At 41.9% G+C, this 19,056-nt stretch overlaps 2 protein-coding genes across 18 annotated transcripts in view; one reads left to right on the forward strand and one right to left on the reverse strand.

Moving 5' to 3' along the window:
• BMAL1 (basic helix-loop-helix ARNT like 1) overlaps window positions 1–10,519 on the forward strand; it is a 98,127-nt gene extending 87,608 nt beyond the window's left edge. For all 11 annotated transcript variants that reach the window (XM_047690664.1, XM_047690668.1, XM_047690669.1 and 8 more), the window contains 5 exons: window positions 778–866; window positions 2,398–2,506; window positions 5,134–5,227; window positions 9,057–9,159; window positions 9,850–10,519. In XM_047690664.1, coding sequence (XP_047546620.1) covers window positions 778–866; window positions 2,398–2,506; window positions 5,134–5,227; window positions 9,057–9,159; window positions 9,850–10,010 — 556 coding nt within the window. In that variant the 3' untranslated portion in view covers window positions 10,011–10,519. The remainder of the gene's footprint in view (window positions 1–777; window positions 867–2,397; window positions 2,507–5,133; window positions 5,228–9,056; window positions 9,160–9,849) is intronic.
• A 688-nt stretch (window positions 10,520–11,207) lies between these two features.
• The window catches only part of BTBD10 (BTB domain containing 10), a 74,026-nt gene continuing 66,177 nt past the window's right edge, over window positions 11,208–19,056 (reverse strand). For 4 of the 7 annotated variants that reach the window (XM_047690677.1, XM_047690680.1, XM_047690679.1 and 1 more), the window contains 4 exons: window positions 18,021–18,218; window positions 16,139–16,243; window positions 15,392–15,502; window positions 11,208–12,331 (listed from right to left, as the gene is read on the reverse strand). In XM_047690677.1, the coding sequence (XP_047546633.1) occupies window positions 12,021–12,331; window positions 15,392–15,502; window positions 16,139–16,243; window positions 18,021–18,218 (725 nt within the window). In that variant the 3' untranslated portion in view covers window positions 11,208–12,020. The remainder of the gene's footprint in view (window positions 12,332–15,391; window positions 15,503–16,138; window positions 16,244–18,020; window positions 18,219–19,056) is intronic. The other 3 variants (XM_047690681.1, XM_047690678.1, XM_047690683.1) reach the window with 1 other exon arrangement.

Below are 19,056 nucleotides of genomic sequence, written 5' to 3' on the forward strand. Positions count from 1 at the left end.
GGCGGGTACAGACAGCCCCCAGGATCCCACCTTGAATGCTACCTTGCTGATATCCTGGGAAGCCTCAGGATTGGTAGAGGCCAACAGGGTTGTTAACAAAGAACACGCTTCGATACGTATATGGTGCAGGCCCCTGGCTTGTGGAATTACTCCAGGAGATCATACTGTCTCCTTCTCAATGCGGCACTTAGCTTTTGAATCCCGGAGGCCCTGCACCCTGGGTGCCCCTGGTACTGCCCTGGAGGGAAGGGTTGACGGTCGTGCAAGGCTCACACAGGTGCCCATTCAGACTAGCCCTGGCTGAGGGTGGCGGGGTATCCGTGCCTGCCAGGCCTGCCTCAGAGGCTGCTACCTGCAAGGTGAGAAGGGAAGGACCTGCTCTTTGGCAAGAACTATTCTGCCTCACGTCTCCTCCCCCACGGTGGCCAGACCCCTGCCTGGGGCTAGAGTTGAGTGTGTGAGGGGCCCAGGCAAGGTGCCCCTGCCGGCTAGAGGGAGAGGAGGCCTTGTAGTGATGGCCGTGGGCAGCCGCAGTCACCTTTACTGCTGGGCTGTGCCCCATACAGACCAGGAAGGCCTAGGCAGGCAGTGAGGCCAAAGGCCGGGATGCTGTCCGTCATGTTCTCAAACAGCGAGGAGACCTGCTGAGCCACTCAGACACTTCATTTTCTGGCCTGTCCACGTCCAGAGTGGACACCAGACACCTTGGCCAAGGTGAAAGGTGCATGGTTCTGAGCAGGCCTGACTCATGTTTCCTTATTGCTGGGATGTTCACAGAGCCAACGTCCTGGAAGGCGGGGACCCAACCTTCCCGCAGCTCACAGCGTCCCCCCACGGCATGGACAGCATGCTGCCCTCTGGAGAAGGTAACTATGGACCTCAGCAGCATCGGGGCTTACCCGTGAGCTGCTGTTTGTGGCCAGTGTCCCCTCTCCCCAAGTAGTTGGTGTCCCCAGCCCCCATACAAGAAAGGAGACCTCAGGGGATGAGCACTAAGGATTTTGTCCTCTCATATTCTTTGCTGGGCCTGGAATACGGAGAGCTCGTTTTTGCTTTTCCTGAGGCTGCCTGGACCCTGGAAGCCCTTGAAACAGCAAACTCCCTGCTCCTCTTGGGCTTTCCTCCCTATTGCCTAGTGACTGCAATGTGGTGCCTTTTGGTGACTGTCACTGGCTCCTGTGGAGGGAGGAGGGGGTCTCTCGACACCGGGGTTTGTGCCATTCTGAGTGGGGCTCCCTCCCAGGCTTGGCCCCAGCCCCTGCTCTCCGCATTTTGACTCATCCTTCCATGGGACCACCTCTGTTCGCATGGCTTCCTTCAGTCCCCACGTCTCCACCAGTGACTCTCCTGTATCTGGGCTCTCTGTCTCCAGAGTTCTAGGTCTGTTTCTCCAACTGCCTCCTAGACAGAGCTCCTGGAGTCTCAAAAGCACCTGAAATTCAGCATCTCCAAACCAGTTCTCTGCACGCCCTCCTGTGGTTGCTTAAGCCAGAAACTTTGACTCCTCCTCCTCGCTCCGTCTATTGAACACAAAATCCTGCCCCTACTACCTCTTAGACTTCTCTGTCTCCCTTCCACTTGTCGCCTGGATCATTGCAGAGAATTTTCTAATCCTAGTCTCACTCCCCCACCGAACCCCCTTCCTCCAGTATCGTTCATTCTCCATGCAGTGGATTTCCCAGTAAGCCAGTCTAAGTGCCTTTCCTGTGGGAAGTGCTTTGGCACCTCTTATCCTCGGGATCCCGTCCAAACCCATTAGTGTGGCATCCAAGACCTTTCGTGATCGGATTGGTAGCTCCTCCTGCTTCATCTATCACTCTACCATCATTCATGAGGAATTTCTTGGAGTAGTGTCCCAGGTTTCGTCCTCGCTCAGGGCTCTTGCATATATTGGTGGCTGTGGATGGAATGCCTTCCCCTCCTCAACTCTCTGCCAAGCTAATTTCTCCTCTCTTAGGACTCAGCTCAGAGTTAAACTTTCCCAGGAAGCTGCACCTGGCCCTGGAGGAGCTGGGTGCCTTGCGCTTACCTGTCCCAACTTACCACGCTTCGTTCCGGTCATTGTTCATCCTCTTTGTCTTCCTGCTAGACTGTGAGCTCCTTGAGGGCAGAGCTGCTGGCTTATCTCTGTGACCCTGGCTTGCATACAGTGGTGGTCAGTCCACAGATGTTGAGTGTGGGAGGCGGGATTAGATGCTTTGCTCTGGCCTCTGATCCTGGACACAGACTTGAGCTCTCCGCTGGAATGCCTTTTCCTGACAAGCTGCGGCTCTCTTGTCACTTAGGGCAGAAGCCTGAGGTTGAATTTCAGGTAGATCACAAGATGAGCGGGTTTTAACTCCTACTAGTATTTCTTCCTCGGTTCCCCTTTCCCACTCTCAGATTCCTTTGTTGTAGGTGGCCCAAAGAGGACCCACCCCACTGTTCCAGGGATTCCAGGGGGAACCAGGGCTGGGGCAGGCAAAATAGGTCGAATGATTGCTGAAGAAATCATGGAGATCCACAGGCAAGTAACACCTTCTGGTTGCTCTTGTAAACCAATGGTTCTCAACCCAGGGCATTTTACCCCCCAAAGGATGTTTTGTAATATCTGGAGACATTTTTGCTTGTTAGACCATCCACTGAATAGAGACCAGGGATGCCGCTTGCTAAACATCATGTAGTACAGAGGGCAGCCTCCTTCCCATCTCTCTGGCCCCCAACAAAGAACTTTCTAGTCCAAAATGTCAGTCGTGTGGAGGTTGAGAAATCTTGCCTTAAAGAAAGCATGAAACCCAAACAGGCCAGAGTCAAAGGGAATATCTTTGGGAGACTCAATATTCTAATGACTTTGTATTATGACTCAGGGGATTAATGAGGATGGATGGACACTAGCAACACAGGACTACAGGAGTAGCGACGGTCAGAGATCTGGGCCTTAATAAAACATTAGCTCCTTCTAGTCAAAATCTGCCTAGCTTTAACAGTAGAGACGGAGGGCTGCTTCTCCATATGAAAAAGAGGGGAAGTTGTTTACTTGGGTTTGAGCTCTGGGCCTCTACTTGGCTGTGCTGGAGATTCACTTAACTTCCTGGTCTCTGTTAAGCCAAGCCATAAAAGGCAGGTAATAACTATCTCCTAAGGATTGCTTTAGGAGTGTGAGAGGCCTCAGGAACGTTCCTAGAACAGAAACTGACACATGGTGAGTGCTCAAAAATTTTTAATCAAATCTGAGTCCTTAAGAGTGGCGATTAAGAGGGAAGAAGTTATACATTCATCTGAATTTGGAGAATGGAGAGGGTGGTAACCTTAGGAATGCACACTTAATGGAACAAAATTAAAAAAGGGAAAAATTATTCCCTGCTGCCACTGGATTGATTCTCCAAGAGAATTGAAAGCTGGTCTTGTTTTCTAGTTGGCCAGAGGTGCTCTTATCCCAGTGGGCAGGACAGTTCTGTTCCAACCCTGTGGGAATGGTGGATGTGACCCCATCTTCAGGAAGAAGTCAGGGCACTGTGCAGTGATAATCAGATTCTTACTGGCCACTATATACATATTCTGCCTTGCTTGAAACCATCCAAGAACAGTGTAAAACAGTCCTTGACCTCAAGGGTCTTAGGTCTTTGAGAAATCTATTTTCTTTATGATAATAGAAAAAAGGGAGAGTGCGTGAGCTGAAGCAAGGAGGGGAGATTGCTAAGAATCCTCATAAATAATGCTGTGGAGTTTAGATAGGGGAAAAGAAATTACAAGAGGTTTAGATAGGAAAAAAAATTTTAAGACCCCATTCATTGCAGGATGCTGAGCAGCTGTCCAAAATGTGCTAATAAGTATTATGGAAGTTGGATTGGAATAGGAAATGAAGGGGAACATGGTTAATAACCCAGGAAGGAGGGCCCATCCCTCAGTGATGATACTGTCCCAAAGAAAAATCCGTAATTTAAGGACTAGAAGATGAAGTAACAATGAAAAGGCAATCCCAAGATGGGGAACCCAGGAAAATAGTGGTTTCAAAGACCTAAGTAAAGGAAGATGGGAGAGATTCAGCAATTGTTGAATAAGCAATTAGTACCCATTTGTGTGGGCTGAGTGTGCGTGACTTCTAGTTGTATCCTGCCTTTGAGGAGCTTATGATCCAGGAGAGAGAAAGCTTATTCATTCCCCAGGCTACAGAACCAGGCAGCGCAGGCCAACAGCCAGAGGACTGCTGAGCAGTTGAGAATGGGATGCCTGGGTAACCTGGAAGCAGCATTCGTCCCTGTAGAAGCTAAGGGCCTGGTGGTCACACAGCTGCCACCATACTCCAGCTTCACCACCAGGCCGTGCCTGCCTTTCCTCGCTTCCTTCAGCTTGATGAGCATGTGTGTGGGTGTACAGTTCTAAGACTTTGTCTCTGTTAATCTCCTGTACTGAGAAACCTACAGCTGAGAGGGCCTGGACCCATCTTTTTTTAATCACCTGTTGCTTTTGAAGGTGGTTGGGACAGCTGCCCTATTACTACTACTGCTACTACTACTACTACAACTACTGGTAGTAGTACTATTGCTACTACTACTAGAAAGCAGGGCTACTTTCTAGGTGTAGCTGAGCTACCCTAGCACCTTCCATTTCCTAAGAGTATTCACTAGCCAGAAAGTATCTGTAGGGAAGAGGATAAATCACTTGCTGTGGTTTCTAGCTCATGGTATCAAAGATAGAGGTTGAACTTCTAAAGTCGCCTCCAACTCTGAGATCTGTAATCTGTGAGAAATGAAACTGGCCACTTAGTTGAAACTCAGCAACCTGAAATCCAAAGCCTAAACCAAGGACTTTGTCAGTGAAATGCTGGACTCCAGGGATTGCATTCTAGATCAGGTGCCTGTGGGATAAATAGGGTGGTCTCGCCTGTTATTGTAAACATGATTTTATTGGAACACAGTTACACCCATTCACTTCCATATTGTCTGTGGCTGCTTTCAAGCTACAGTGGCAGAGTTGAGTAGTTGGGATCAAGATCATGTGGCCTACAGAGCCTAGGTCGTTATATTTGGCTCTTTGCAGCAAAAGTTTGCCAATCTCTATTCTAGTTCTTCATCCTTCTTCTTAGCCCCCACCCCTCACACCCCACGGAAGAAAAGGAAAGACAATATAACTAACTCTTCTCTTCTCTGACAGAATAAGAGGGTCCTCACCTTCCAGTTGTGGCTCCAGCCCATTAAATATCACAAGTACACCTCCCCCTGATGCCTCTTCTCCAGGAGGCAAGAAGGTAAGGTTGATGACTCTTAGACTAAGGCCCTTCTTAACCTGGAGAGCCTCTCGTCCAAGTTCTGAGATGCTGACCGTGGGAGCATGTCATTACCGTCGTGGTTGCTGAAACAAGTTCGATCCTCTTTTAGGCCGTGCATCTGTGTGCGTTTGGGTATAAAGCGTGCAGGTGGAGCTAGAGAGGCTTGCTGATATCCTTAGTGGACTTATTCCATGTGAATAGGGGAAGGCAGAAAGAATGTTCTAAGGAATGGGGAGACCATTGCATTGAGGGGAACGATTGAAGAGCTCCCGTGAAGGAAAGATGAGTGAGTACCTCACAGAAAAAAACTATGTAGTTCTCTGCCAGGAATTTTCAAGGGAGAAAATATCATCAGTCTCTAGGGCAGGCACGGGAACCAGAAATACTAGCAGGAGCACTTACGGTGCTTTGGAAGGCAAGCCATGCCTTTGCAGCTGCAGAATACGTTGCGGGGGGTGGGGGGTTCTGCTGGCCGGGTTCCCTGTGGATAGGACAGCACTGGGTACAAGTAATGTATCAGTCGCCAGCTCTCATGAAGAGTTGGCTAGAAGGTTATACCATCAATAAGCTTAGAAACCACTCATCTGTTTTCGTATTTGCCAGAGAATTTACAAGTATAGAGCCATGTTAATTATAAATCATCAATCTGCAGTGCCTAATGTTAATACAGGTTAGGATGATCCAGAATCTTTGGACATAGTCTTCCTTCCCCTACCTCCAAAAACATACAGAGAGAAAGAATATTGTAATGTACATCGGACTCCTAGAACACAAATTATATCAAAAGCAGGCTGTGGGTTTTCAGAACTACATTCCTCTGAGGCTTAGGTTACCAGGAGCTGTGGTGCTGCAGGTAGGATGGGGCAAGGGTGGTTGGTGAGTAGAGTGGGTAAGGTCAGGACTCCTGCTTCTACCAAGGTGGCTCTATTTTATATATGAATCTTCTGTAAAAATTTATATTTGAAAATAAGCTTTGATTCCAGCCCCCACCGAAGTTTCAAAGTCAATAAATTAATGGGTAAGAGTGATCAGTGCAAGATAGACCTGGGCTTGAAGCCTGGCCTTGCCATGTGCTGGCTGGGTGACCCTGTATAATTATTTAGCCCTAGTTTTGTTTTATAACAGGGCCCCTGTAGGTTAGGATGCTCAGCGTCTTTGAATATTAAGTCCTGGTATGAGGTAATATATGTGAAAGTGCTTGGCTTTCGGTAATGACTCAAAAGATAGCACCAACAGATAAAGCCTAGGCTTGGTACATCCCCAATCCCTGTTCACAGGTTTTTCTCTTAGGCCTGTTCTCCTGTTACATCCCTAGGTCCTTCCTCCATATTGGATCCACTGTCTCCTTGGGGTGGTCTCCCCTTCTCTGCCTCTCAGTTCAACTTTTAGGCACTTGACTTCCTGGTATTACCAAGAATCCCACTACTGTTTTGAAAGGTTATCACTCCAGTATAGTGCTTAAATATTACTGAGGGAACTTCTGTGTACATTTTCTCATCTTAGCCTCACAACTTCATAGGTGAGAAAATATAAGCTCCCAAATATTAAATGCTGGGCTAATCATTTAACAAGCATAGCCCCAAACTTAAAGTCAGATGTCTTGACTTTTGATTCTTTCTACACCAACAGCTTTAGAGATCCAATACTGTACTCTACATCACAAAGCCCCAAGTATTTTTGAGGCACTTATGGGAAAATTTTCTTTGGGCTTATAAAAATGGCTCTGAGAAAAATTCTCAATACATTCTGACCTCAGCAACAGGACTTGTAAGAGCCGCCTAAACAAGATGGGAGTGAGAAATGACAGCAGCATTTTACCAATGCCATGAGAGTAAAGTTGGCCCCATGCTTCCAGCCCTTCCCAATCACTTTTAAATGAGGCAGGCCCCAAAATGAGCCATTTAGCTTGCCTGTTATTTCATTCAGGGTCAAGCAAAAAAGTGAGGCTCTAGATGAACCGCCTAGGTTCCAGGAGTCTGGACATCCGGGGGCACTACGGCAAGTTCAGTTAAAGCAGCAGTTCCCTGGTATTGAGGGAGGCAAGATCCTTCCAGGGATCTGCAAGGTCAAAATTACTTTGATAATCTAAAACTTTTTTTTTCCCTCACGGTGTTGATTCATGAACTGATAGTGCAGAAAGCAGCGCTGGGTAAAACCAGTGGTGCTTTTCCAAAGATCATGGCAGTGGCACGAACCTGTGCTAGGAGTCAGCGTATTCTTCACCACCATATACTCACAATAAGAAAAAATTTCAAGCCAGTTTCATTTAAGGGTATCCTTAATAAGCAGTAGAAATAGTTTACAAAATCCTTGCGTAAATCTTTTAACACTGCTACAAAATGGGAAGTATGTGTTAGAGAACTTGTGCTGCATCCTGGAGTACAATGGTCATCTCAAGGAAAAGCACTTGCGTGGCTAAGTTAGGAGCTAAATGAACTGCTTTTGTCAAAGGACACCATTTTTACTATTGCAGCTGTGGTTGTTCAGACTTGGGTATTTAGCATACATTTCCTTGAAAATGAATGAACTGGTGAATTTAAGGAAGACAACTGACAGTATTTGCTGCCCGAGATAAAAGTTTAGCTTTCAAGCAAAAATTAGAAGTTTTGGAAAACTTGTGTCTGCCGCTTTGAACTCAGCAGCTTCCCAAAACTTACTATTACCTCATAATCAGGAAAACCTTTTAACAATGGAGATATTTTGAGGCAATGAAATGTGTCAACATTTAGTTTTGCCTAACTTAGCAAGTGTTTTCCAAATGACCAATACAAGAGACTTCAAAATCATACAAAGGTATACCAATGGATTTTTATATAATAAGAGTACAAGAATTTCACTGATATGGTTTCAGATTCCACATTGCACCTAATCTTTAAGAAACATTCACTTGTTGACTTTTGATGTAATATCAAAGAATACCAAAGTTGTTTGAAAAGGCTATTAAAAAGGACCTCTTTCCCAGCTACATACCTGATTTCCTTCCTTCCTATACTTCAACAAACATCTAAACAGATTGAAGAAAATGAGAATTCTGTCAAATCCTACTAAGGCAGACATTTGACTTGTAAAAAAAAAAAAAAAGTTTTTTTGCTGTTTTAGAGAAGTATGTTTCATTAAAATGCTATTCATGTTAACATTGAATAGGTTTATTAGATTTTAAAAATTAGTTTTAACTTCAACTATAGTAAATATTGATATAGTATATATAAGGAAAGGTTCTTTGGAGTTCTCAATTCTTAAGGGTTTCTCTACCAAAAAGCTAGACTATGGAAATAAATTTGTAATGCCCCCTACTGGCAAGACCTGAAATAACGGCCTCTTCTGAACTCTAATCCGCTCATCAAGGTCGTCCTTGACCTTAATCATATGAATAAGGTGATCAAGGTGATGGACTGCTCTAGGGATTTCATTCAGCCTTTTAAAGCGCCTGTTTGTTGGGAGGCTCAGTTGGTTAAGCAACTGCGCAGGTCATGATTCTGGAGTCCAGGCGTGGGGCTTCTCTGCTCAGCAGGGAGTCTGCTTCTCCCTCTGCCCTTCCCCCTCTCATGTTCTCTCTCTCATTCTCTTTCAAATAAATAAAATCTCTAAAAAATATAAATTGCCTGTGTGGGCTGAATTATACAGAGAAAATACCTTGGGAAGAGATTTTTCTTACTGTGACCATTCCAGTTTCTTGTTTGAAATCATCCAGTAGAAAACTGAACACTTCCCTTGCCTTTCTCTTTTCAACATGCTTCATTTTCTTGATGATTGAGTACAGTATTGATTGAAACTGTTGCTGATATGAAAACTTCACTTTTGCTTGTAGATTTTAAATGGAGGGACCCCAGACATTCCTTCCAGTGGCCTACTACCAGGGCAGGCTCAGGAAAACCCGGGCTATCCATATTCTGATAGTTCCTCTATTCTTGGTAAGTAGCATTATTATTCCTTTCCAATACAATGAATTTGCACAACATCTAGCATAAAGTCAGTTTTAGAATAAACTAGTTCTAGATAAATTTGATAAAAACTAAGTTTAAAGGTTTAAAATCGGTTTAAATCTTTACTTCAAAGTTGAGTTTAATGGTTGAGTTCTGGGGGAGGGGAGGCTCCAGTTTACTCCTGGAACTCAAAAGGAGACTCCCGCAGCCTAGATCCATACAGCCTCCTCCCCATGTGGCCCATCAGCTCTTCACTGGGAGGCTGATGACAGTTCAGAAATAAAGCCTGGAAGGATGCTCAAGAAGTATTTCAGTGGGTATTTAAAAAGTGGTAAAGAGTTTGCTTCTCCCCTCTCACCCATCTTTTTCTCTGTTTCTTTCCTTTTGTATCTTCCTCCTTGTAACTGGTTATGTCAGAATATTAAAATGAGGTCAACTCAAATGCTTTTAATCTTTATTGCATTTTAAGCTCTTTGTAGAAAGTTGGTTCTTCTCTCTGAATCACACTAAAGTTAAGAAAATATATTATTGGCAATACAGCCTCAAAAGCAGTCTCTATCGCCATTCCCACCTTCCTATTAAGTACAATGTTCTCATTAAAAGTGTGCTTAGGAACTGCTTACTAAAGTTAAACATGCTTTGGTATTACGACTGACCGGTCTTTATCTCCTCCTCCAGGTGAGAACCCTCACATAGGCATAGACATGATAGAAAACGACCAAGGCTCAAGTAGTCCCAGTAATGATGAAGCAGCAATGGCTGTCATAATGAGTCTCTTGGAAGCAGATGCTGGGCTGGGTGGTCCTGTTGACTTTAGTGACTTGCCGTGGCCACTGTAAACACTACATGTTGCTTTGGCAACAGCTACAGTATCAAAGTGCATTACTGGTGGAGTTTTACAGTCTGTGAAGCTTACTGGATAAAAAGAGAACAGCTTTTATGTACCGTCCTCATAAAAGCCATCTCAGAGCCATTGATACAAGTCAATCTTACTAGTGTAACTTCAGACAAAGTGGAACTAAGCCTGCTCCAGTGTTTCCTCATCATTGATTATTGGGCTAGCTGTGGATAGCTTGCATTAATTGTATATTTTGGATTCTGTTTGTGTTGAATTTTTTAATCATTGTGCACAGAAGCATCATTGGTAGCTTTTATATGCAAATGGTCATTTCAGATGTATGGTGTTTTTACACTACAAAGAAGTCCCCCATGTGGATATTTCTTATACTAATTGTATCATAAAGCTGTTTATTCTTCCTTGTAAGAATCCTTTCCTATAAATATGGGTTAAAGTATAATGTATTAGACAGTTAAATATTTTTAATAAATGTTTCCCTTGTTCTATAAATACTGTTAAAATCCTATGTGCTGCAGGGCTGGATCCGTTTTCTACCGTGGCTGTTTTAGGACAATCCATGCCAATAACATTTACAGTGCCTTTCTGGCCTTCAATAACCGTTCTAGGACTTACATAATTTCCCTGTTAGTAGCTAGCTGTGCTGTTAAAATCGTTAATCTCCAAATTATTGCAACTTTACATGAGCAGAGTGGTGTTACTGCTTAAACACAAATTTCAAATTCTATGAAATTACAAATTCAAGATTAGGTATAACAAATGGACTTCTTTCCTACGGCTCCTCTCCGCTCCCAGTAGTGTGGTTCACACATTAAGTGTGTGACCCAAAGCACCTAAGTACTACCACTTCCTTCTTGAGTTGGGCCACAGAGTATTTTTTTTTAAAAAGCATTTGCACAAATAGTTTGCCAAGAAGAACCGTACAGTGTAATGGACAAAACACTGAACCAGCTTCAGAAATTGATTCTGAAACTTAAGGTTATCCTATAACCTAGTAAAGTTGTTTCACCCTTTCTTTTTTCAAACATTACTGTGGATTGGGGGGGAAAATCTAAGTGCTTCATCACACACAAACCAAAGCGGGAGTTCCAGGAGCCACTAGGTAGTTTCCAGTTATATTAATACCAAAAAGACAGGAAATCTGCTAATTATGAGACTAAGAATCTGGTCAAGGTGGGTATGAAGTTGATCAGAAACATTAAAACAATGGAATTTTATTTTGATGAAAAACTCGAGTTTACAATCATTTAGTAAATGAAGAGCAAACACTTCATTTTCCTATCCCATAACTCTTAAGAAAAAAAAATTAATATCTGAACAGATTAAGGGTAAGGCAGACTGGATAATAAACCACCTCTGATGTTCACACTTCCTGCATGTGACTCACTCTAAAAGGGGCAAAAACGGCACTGGCGAGAAATAAGATATGGGCATTGGATCTCCTCCAAATCATTCAGATAAGCCCAATGATAAATACTCCTTTTTTGCCCATCACGGGCAGCAACTATACACATTTTACTGAAGGAATACTTTGATAGAAGCACTTATTTCAGTTATATTGTGCATCACAACTATAAAAATGGCTTGAACAGTTCCATTTAACCACCGTTTATAAAGTGCAACTATAGAATATTCTACATTTTATCTGGGGTGTGATGAATATCAATCTAAACTGAAAATACCCCAGCTGCCAATTTTCACCACCTCTGAAAATATCTAGATGTGTGAAAAAGGACTGTCCCCCATACAAAGAACCAATTTCACAAACGTACTGGTAAACAAATACATTTATATAACTGGAACTCAGAATGCTAGAGTTGTACTCATTTAAGAAACCATTCAGCTACCTTTGGTCTTTAAAAAAGCCTACACTGCAATATCCTAAACACCGTCACGTGCATCTCACGATGAAGAGAGCGGCCCTGCAGTGCACAATGTGGAGCGCAGCGTCACCGTGAAGAGTAGCATGCTATGGTTTCAAGGAAGATCAGCCTCACAGCATTGGATTCTGCGCATCAGGATCGAGGTCATTGTTGCCAGAAGGGGGGTGAATAGGGAGAATATCCAGCTCATCCACCTGCGGAGTCGGGTGCATGACTACCAGCTGGTCCTGCGGAATGTCTGCAGCAGCGGCTGCGAGATTGGTGATAGATTTACTCTTTACGCACTGAAAGTCTACATGCCGACTCTTTCCTTCTTCCTTCTCCCAAGACATTCGAATAAAGGGTCTTTGGACATAGTTGTAAATCACTTCTGGGCGGCCCCCAGGCCTTTTCTTTACTTTTTCTTTGTAGGTAGGGTAACCTGGAGGAGAGAGAAATTTTAAAACCTGAGGATACATACATACACAAGCATGTACACACAGTCCCACATACTTCTCACCCAAGTTAGCCCAAAGAGGGCTTTTTGGCTGTAGTTCCCAAACAAACAAAACAAAGAAAGGAAACCAATATTCCGTCTCCTCAGTCATCAGTTCAACAGCCAAACACAGAAGTCCTACTGCTGCAATTCACACAAGCTTCCACCATCCTCTCAGCCACTCAATACATCAACCACCAGAAAAATATTTTTGAAGTAAAAACATGGAGGGGATAGGTCCTGAAGACAGTGGTATGTAGTCGTGCATCTTGGGCTCTGTGATCAATATCACTGAACCCTTCCTTTCATAGGATTATCTGGCCTCAAGGCCTGCAATTAGCCTTCTAATTTCCTTAAACCTAAATCTCATCTTTGTATTGCCATGGCTTTTTTCTTTGTTTTCTTTTTTTTTTCCCCTTTAAGAAGAGAGCGAGCTATATAGTTCTCCAGCTTCATTGGTTCTAGGTATACTCCTGCACCTAGGTCAGCAAACCCATTATCTTAACACTACTCCCAAAAACCAGGCAGTTCATCCAGCTTGGCATCCAGCTCATCCAAAGGTCCTTCCCCTGGTTAATTATACCTTCCTCCTCTTGGATAATTACTGAAAACTGACAATTACTGAAGACAATTCTAGTTTGGGAAAAGTTTCAGTCATTTACCAGTATGGCAATTTTTCCAAAAACAAATACTCCTTAGAAAATTTTGTTAAGTCCCTTTCCTCCCTCCTACTAGCAAGAATTGCTAATTTAGGCCAGGGATTGGCAAACATTTTCTGTAAAGGACCAGATAATAAATATTTCAGGGTCATTTTCAGCTTCTCTTGCAACTACTCAACTCTGCCATTGTAAAGTGAAATCAGCCACAGAAATATGTAAATGAGTGAGCATGCCTATGTTCCAGTAAAAGTTTATTTACAAAAAAACAGGCAACGGGCAGGGGAGGAAATCAGGCAATGAGCTAGATTTGGCTCATGGGCTACAGACTGCCTTAGAATCAGAAAAAACTAGAAAGACCTGTATATATGTGGCTCAGGTAAGGGAGCTCAGGGGCAAGCAGGGCTAAAAATGTTTTAAAGAGGGCGCCTGAGTGGCTCAGTGGGTTAAGCCGCTGCCTTTGGCTCAGGTCATGATCTAGGGTCCTGGGATCGGGTCCCACATCGGGCTCTCTGCTAGGCAGGGAGCCTGCTTCCCTCTCTCTTTCTCTCTGCCTGCCTCTCTACTTGTGATCTATGTCTGTCAAATAAACAAATAAAATCTAAAAAAAAACAAAAAAATAAAAACAAAAACAAAAAAAAAACGTTTTAAAGACCCTCTGTAGAATGTCTTCTTTGTTTCACAATTCCAGTCAATTACCATCTGAAGGACAGCACTGGAGTTCAGAAAGGTCTCCGGCTCTATTACCTTGTCCTTGATTCCTCTTAGGCTATTAGTCTATAAAATTCCCACCTCATCATAATCCAGTTTGCCCTCCACACAGAATCACTACTCCCATACAAATGAAATCAATCATATTACATCCTCCCTTAAAAACTACCAATGGTTTCCTCATGCTTTGAGGGCAAGTCCAAAGTCCTTAGCATAATACGTAAGGCTTTTTTACAACCTGGTTCCAACCTACTGGTCATCAAGCTTCAGCTCAAATATCTTAGCCTGAGAGAGGCCTTTCTCATTCTCCTAATTTGCAGTAGATTCCAGGTGCCTTCTCTCTAGTTCTGAAATCAAACAGCTAAATCCTACTATTTACAAAACAGAAGACAACACACACTGGTGAAGCAATGTGTCAACAATGCCACTATGTTTTTAAGCCTAAAGTCTTCTCCCCTTCCTGCCAAGATCCTATTTCTGGTCATTCTTTCTCCTGTGTCTCAGCAGCCCATTACTGAGATCTCCAGCAGCTCAGCTAGTCATTGATCAACCCCATTATCTTCAATATCAGCATCACAAACATATACTGATAAATCTCTATGTGCCAGGCCCTGTTTTAAGGGTTTCTTTCTTTTTTTTTTTTTTTGTGAAGACTTTATTGATTTATTTTACAGAGAGAGAGACAAGCAGGGGGAGTGGGAGAGGGAGAAGCAGGCTCCCCACTGAGCAGGGAGCCCAATGCAGGGCTCGATTCCAGGACCCTGGGATCATGACCTGAGCCAAAGGCAGAGGCTTAACCCACTGAGCCACCCAGTTGCCCCTGTTTTAAGTGTTTTTCATGTATTCAATCTGTCATCATCATAACCCTATGAAGTACTTATTAATGCTCCCATTTTAGATGAGGAAACGGAAGCACAGTGAAGTTACATGCCCTGGAGAAGTTCATAGAGTTATTCAGTCATAGGGTGTGAATGCAGGTAATGTGGCTCCAGAACCTTTTGTCTTTACACTATGCCACGTTATGCCAAGGGGGATACTTTGTTCTTAGTAAGGGCACTTTAAAATAAAAGAAGTATCTGACATAGCATCCGGAAAAATCCATGTAAATCACAAAGTAAAAGCAATCTAAAAATGAATGCATTTAACAAGACGAAATTAAGTTTGAAATCTGTATTTAATTTGAAAGTAAGTTTATTCTACCTTAAGAACCTGTAAACTACTAATATGCTTTTACATGCATTTTCAGAGAGTAGTTTTTAGTTCTGTTGGGCTTCGAGGAACACCAATGATTACTAATGGGCAAAGATCCCTGCCAATCTTATGTATACACGTGTACCCAAACACACTACGTGGGTTTAGGCAGAAAAGGCATCAGGTGATGACCTATAGCAGAAAAGACAAACTCACTTCTCCCTATTGTTAGGGAATCTTATGGAATAAATAATAATTTCTAGTGGCTTTCTATCTTTTCAGATAAAGGAAGTTTATTTTTGTTATGTACAGGTCTACTGCGTGAATGAGCATTCATTCAGTCATCTGAGTTTTCAGGAAGTATGTACTTCTCAAACTATATTCTAAATGGGATTTGATTTTTAACCTTTTTAAAAAAATTAATAGAAAAATAATGGAAATGTCTTACCTTCTATTCCCAATCTAATCTTCTTAAGACCCCTCTCCTTCAAAACTGATTTGGCCACATCTCTGTTTTCAATGTACTTGAAAAATCTATATAATTTTGTGCTATAAATAACTGGAAACAAAAAGACAAAAATATTTTCTTATTAAAATCAAAGTACTTGGAGAAGAACTTAAAATCATCATGATCATCAAAGGGGCCTGACAATCCTAAAAGCCCAAATAATGGATGCAGTGATGCGAAAGGATGACTAGCCAACATGACAGGATAATTCAGTACAGTTAATGTATAAGCAATTGTCTACTTAAGTTGAAACGAAAAAAGCTTTAATAATCAGGTAACCCAATCCATAGGAAGACAAATCTCCTTCTGAAAGATATATCATATACAAACTTATTGCAATAGGCTCTGCCCCACTTTCTTCAAATAAGAGAACCAAAAGAAGATGGCAATATCACATCATTATCAAGCAGGCAAAATAGAGGACTTTGCTGTGATGCCTACAAGGCCTCGTCTGGAAGGGAAAAAACTGCCTTGTCAGAGAGGACAAAATGGATACATCTTGTATTTCATGGATTGAGCAACTATTAATAATTCCCCCAAAAGGCAAAGACCCTCCCCACAAACTGTTTTCAATTCAGGCGAACAGCCCCCATTTAATACTGATGTTAAAAATGGCAGATTCGAGCATGTTCTGCCTCGGTTAGTCTGTTTAGAGCAAACTGGCTTTGCAAAGGACATTCCACTGACAACATGTTGAGTCTTCCAAATGTGCTGGGAACTTCAGGGAGTTAGACTGATGGACCTTCCTCGCCTTCTCTCTTTCAGGTGGAGTTATCTCCCTTAAAAGGTGAACTGCAAAGGTTTTTTCAAAAAAAGAAAAACACACTCACAAACCAAACATGCTGGTTTAAGAGCCAATAAAAGGAAAATACGTATACAGATGCTACTCATGGGGTAAATTTGTGATTTACATCCTTAAGATTACTGATATTTTAAGATAAAGATTTGCCGACATCTCGGAATGGATGGTGTCAATGTCACAGTTAGGAAAATCAGGCTGAAGAGGCTGTGTCTCCTCAAATGAATCTTTTTTAGTTTGAAACATCTTGGCATGAAATGAAATATATTTAGACAAATGAAGTAAAAATATTTTCAGTCCTTTTTAAGCTTCAAAGCTTAAGATGAAAAACAAGAAAACAAACCAAAGAACACAACAGGCATGGAAAGTACAACAATTGAAAAGGAAAAGCCAGGTCTACCATAATTCCTCTATCACTATAATGTTATTTCTGTGTTCCGTAGCTGGCTCTACTCTCCTGGAGGCAAACTTTTTTGAAAACTGCAATTTATTTTGGTTTGTTCATTCCTCTTTCTTAGTGGAAAAGAATTTAGTATATTTCTTTTACTTTTTGTTAGCTTCCATTTTTCCTGTGTTTTGTTCAACTTTTTATTCCACATATTACAGAAAACTACTGTGAGCAAAGAAGCTAGGAATGAAGAAATACAACAAAAATGTCTGTTACGACAACTGTCCAGAGAAGAATCACAACACTCATTAAGTATATTGTGCAAAGTAAACATCTTGATGTAAATTCTGAAAAGTGCTACCGTAACTTATGTTAAAATAATCTTTTGAAATCTTTAGAATTAAAAAAGAAAACCCCTCAGCATCTGCTTTGTTTTGATTTTAGACAAGGATAAGTAAAATGAAAAAGTGAGAAATTAAAGCATTCTGGTAACTTGCTGTATTTCTGTATTTTTTTTACTGAAACCCTGATCTTTACCAAGTCAACACAGACTGGAGTATAGAACAAGATGCTGGCCTATTTTACCTAGTTCCTCAACTCGTTCTTTTAACTGTGTCTTCTCAATCTCTAAAACAGCTCAAAAATACCACACTGGGTTCATCAAGAAAAATAATATAAATTTTCTGACAACCAAAAAATCAAAAGGCTCTGATCAGGAAAGGTGTGAAAGTGTAGTAAGGAAAAAGTCATTGTTGCTCAAGAGAAGCTATTTTGGTCAGAAATACCTAACTATAGTTCCACAAAGCTTTCTGAAGGGTCACTATATCCTGCAGGAACAGATATGATACTAAAAAGGGATCATCTTAGAACTAAAGTCACCCTAGAAATTAATGCACTGAAGCTTCTCATTGTATATACAAATAACAATTCATCTACAAAACCCAGCTGATCTTTTATAATCTATTTACTGCAGGATCTACTTCCCTAAAAGGCTTCTTTTCAAATGCAAAGAAAAAAAAATCCATCAAGATCCAGATACTCAACAAAGAGCAAACCATTTCTGTGCATGACAGGGGTGGGGATACTTTTTCTGTAAGGGGCCAGAGAGTAAATCTTCGGAGTTTGCGAGCCATGCGGTCTCTTGCAACTACTCAACTCTGCCATTGTAGCGCAAAAGCAGCCACAGACAATACATAAAAGTTTATCTCTAAAAACAGGCAATAGGCTTGATTTTGACTCACAGGCCATAGTTTGCTGACTCCTGGTGTAGGTAAGAGTTCAAAGTACTTTCTTTACAAAAACTGTCCTTTGATCAGTATTCTAAAAGATAAAGACAGAATCTGTGATGATTCAAGAGAGAGAAAACATGCCACAGTACTTACTTTGTGAATACTCTTCTCCCATCTGTGGTGGATACTCTTCATCCCAATCAACCACATCATCGTCTGTAAGAACTACTATGTGGCATTCTCTTTCCCCACTCTGGGCACTAGCTACCATGAGAGGCAGGATCATTTCTTCCAGATAAAATTCAAACTGTCTACGAGCACCATCATTTGATAACTCGTGCATTAGGGCACCTGAAATGAAACCCACAAAAATATCTTGGTTTTTGTTTTTTTTTTTTGATGACTGATGAGTAAAAGAGCAGAAGCAAAAAACACACGCAAAAAACATCAGATTTTTTCAGCATCTACTGTGCAAACCAAGAGACAAAATACAGTGCTTACTCTTTAGTCAACAAAACTTTTCCTAGGAAGAGATTTTTACAAACTGTAGAATCTTACAGCAAGAAGGGCCAATTAAAAGCATCTAACACACACTCCTTCATTTTATACTTCAGGAAGTGATCTACCTAAGGTTATAAAACTAATTTGCAAAATCAGAATTCAATTCCCCACCTTCACCCTAGCCCAGGGTAGTTTACTATATCATGCTGTCTTCCATCAATATATGCAACTATATCTTAAAGTGTATCTTGAGGATGTTTTCAGATTGTCTTATGAACTAAAATAGCTCCCATAATTCCCTCTCCCATGTTTTCTTTCTCAGAAAATTATTCACAAAAAACATTAGTATTTCAGCACAGGAAAAGAAGTGAACTGGCTTTGGGATAAGGAAGGCAAAAGGCCAAGGAAAATACAGCATAGTACAGAACTTACGTAGCAAACCTGACCCTAGAAGTCAGAGGGGTAAAAAATAATTTCACTTCACCCTCCTTAAGTATAGGTATAATTAATAACTTCAATTTCCCAAGTACACAGCCACAAAAATCCCCTGCATTCACCTAATTTGTTTTTCCTGTGACAATGGCAATGTCCTCTTATTTAAGGCACTACTAGTTCACGAACTACTGGGAGGGTTAGAACAGGAACTAGAATTCAATCTAATCTACATTTTCCCAAGGGAGAGCTTTTC

The sequence above is a fragment of the Lutra lutra genome, chromosome 10 (genome assembly GCF_902655055.1).
Source record: "Lutra lutra chromosome 10, mLutLut1.2, whole genome shotgun sequence".
Classification (NCBI taxonomy): domain Eukaryota; kingdom Metazoa; phylum Chordata; class Mammalia; order Carnivora; family Mustelidae; genus Lutra; species Lutra lutra.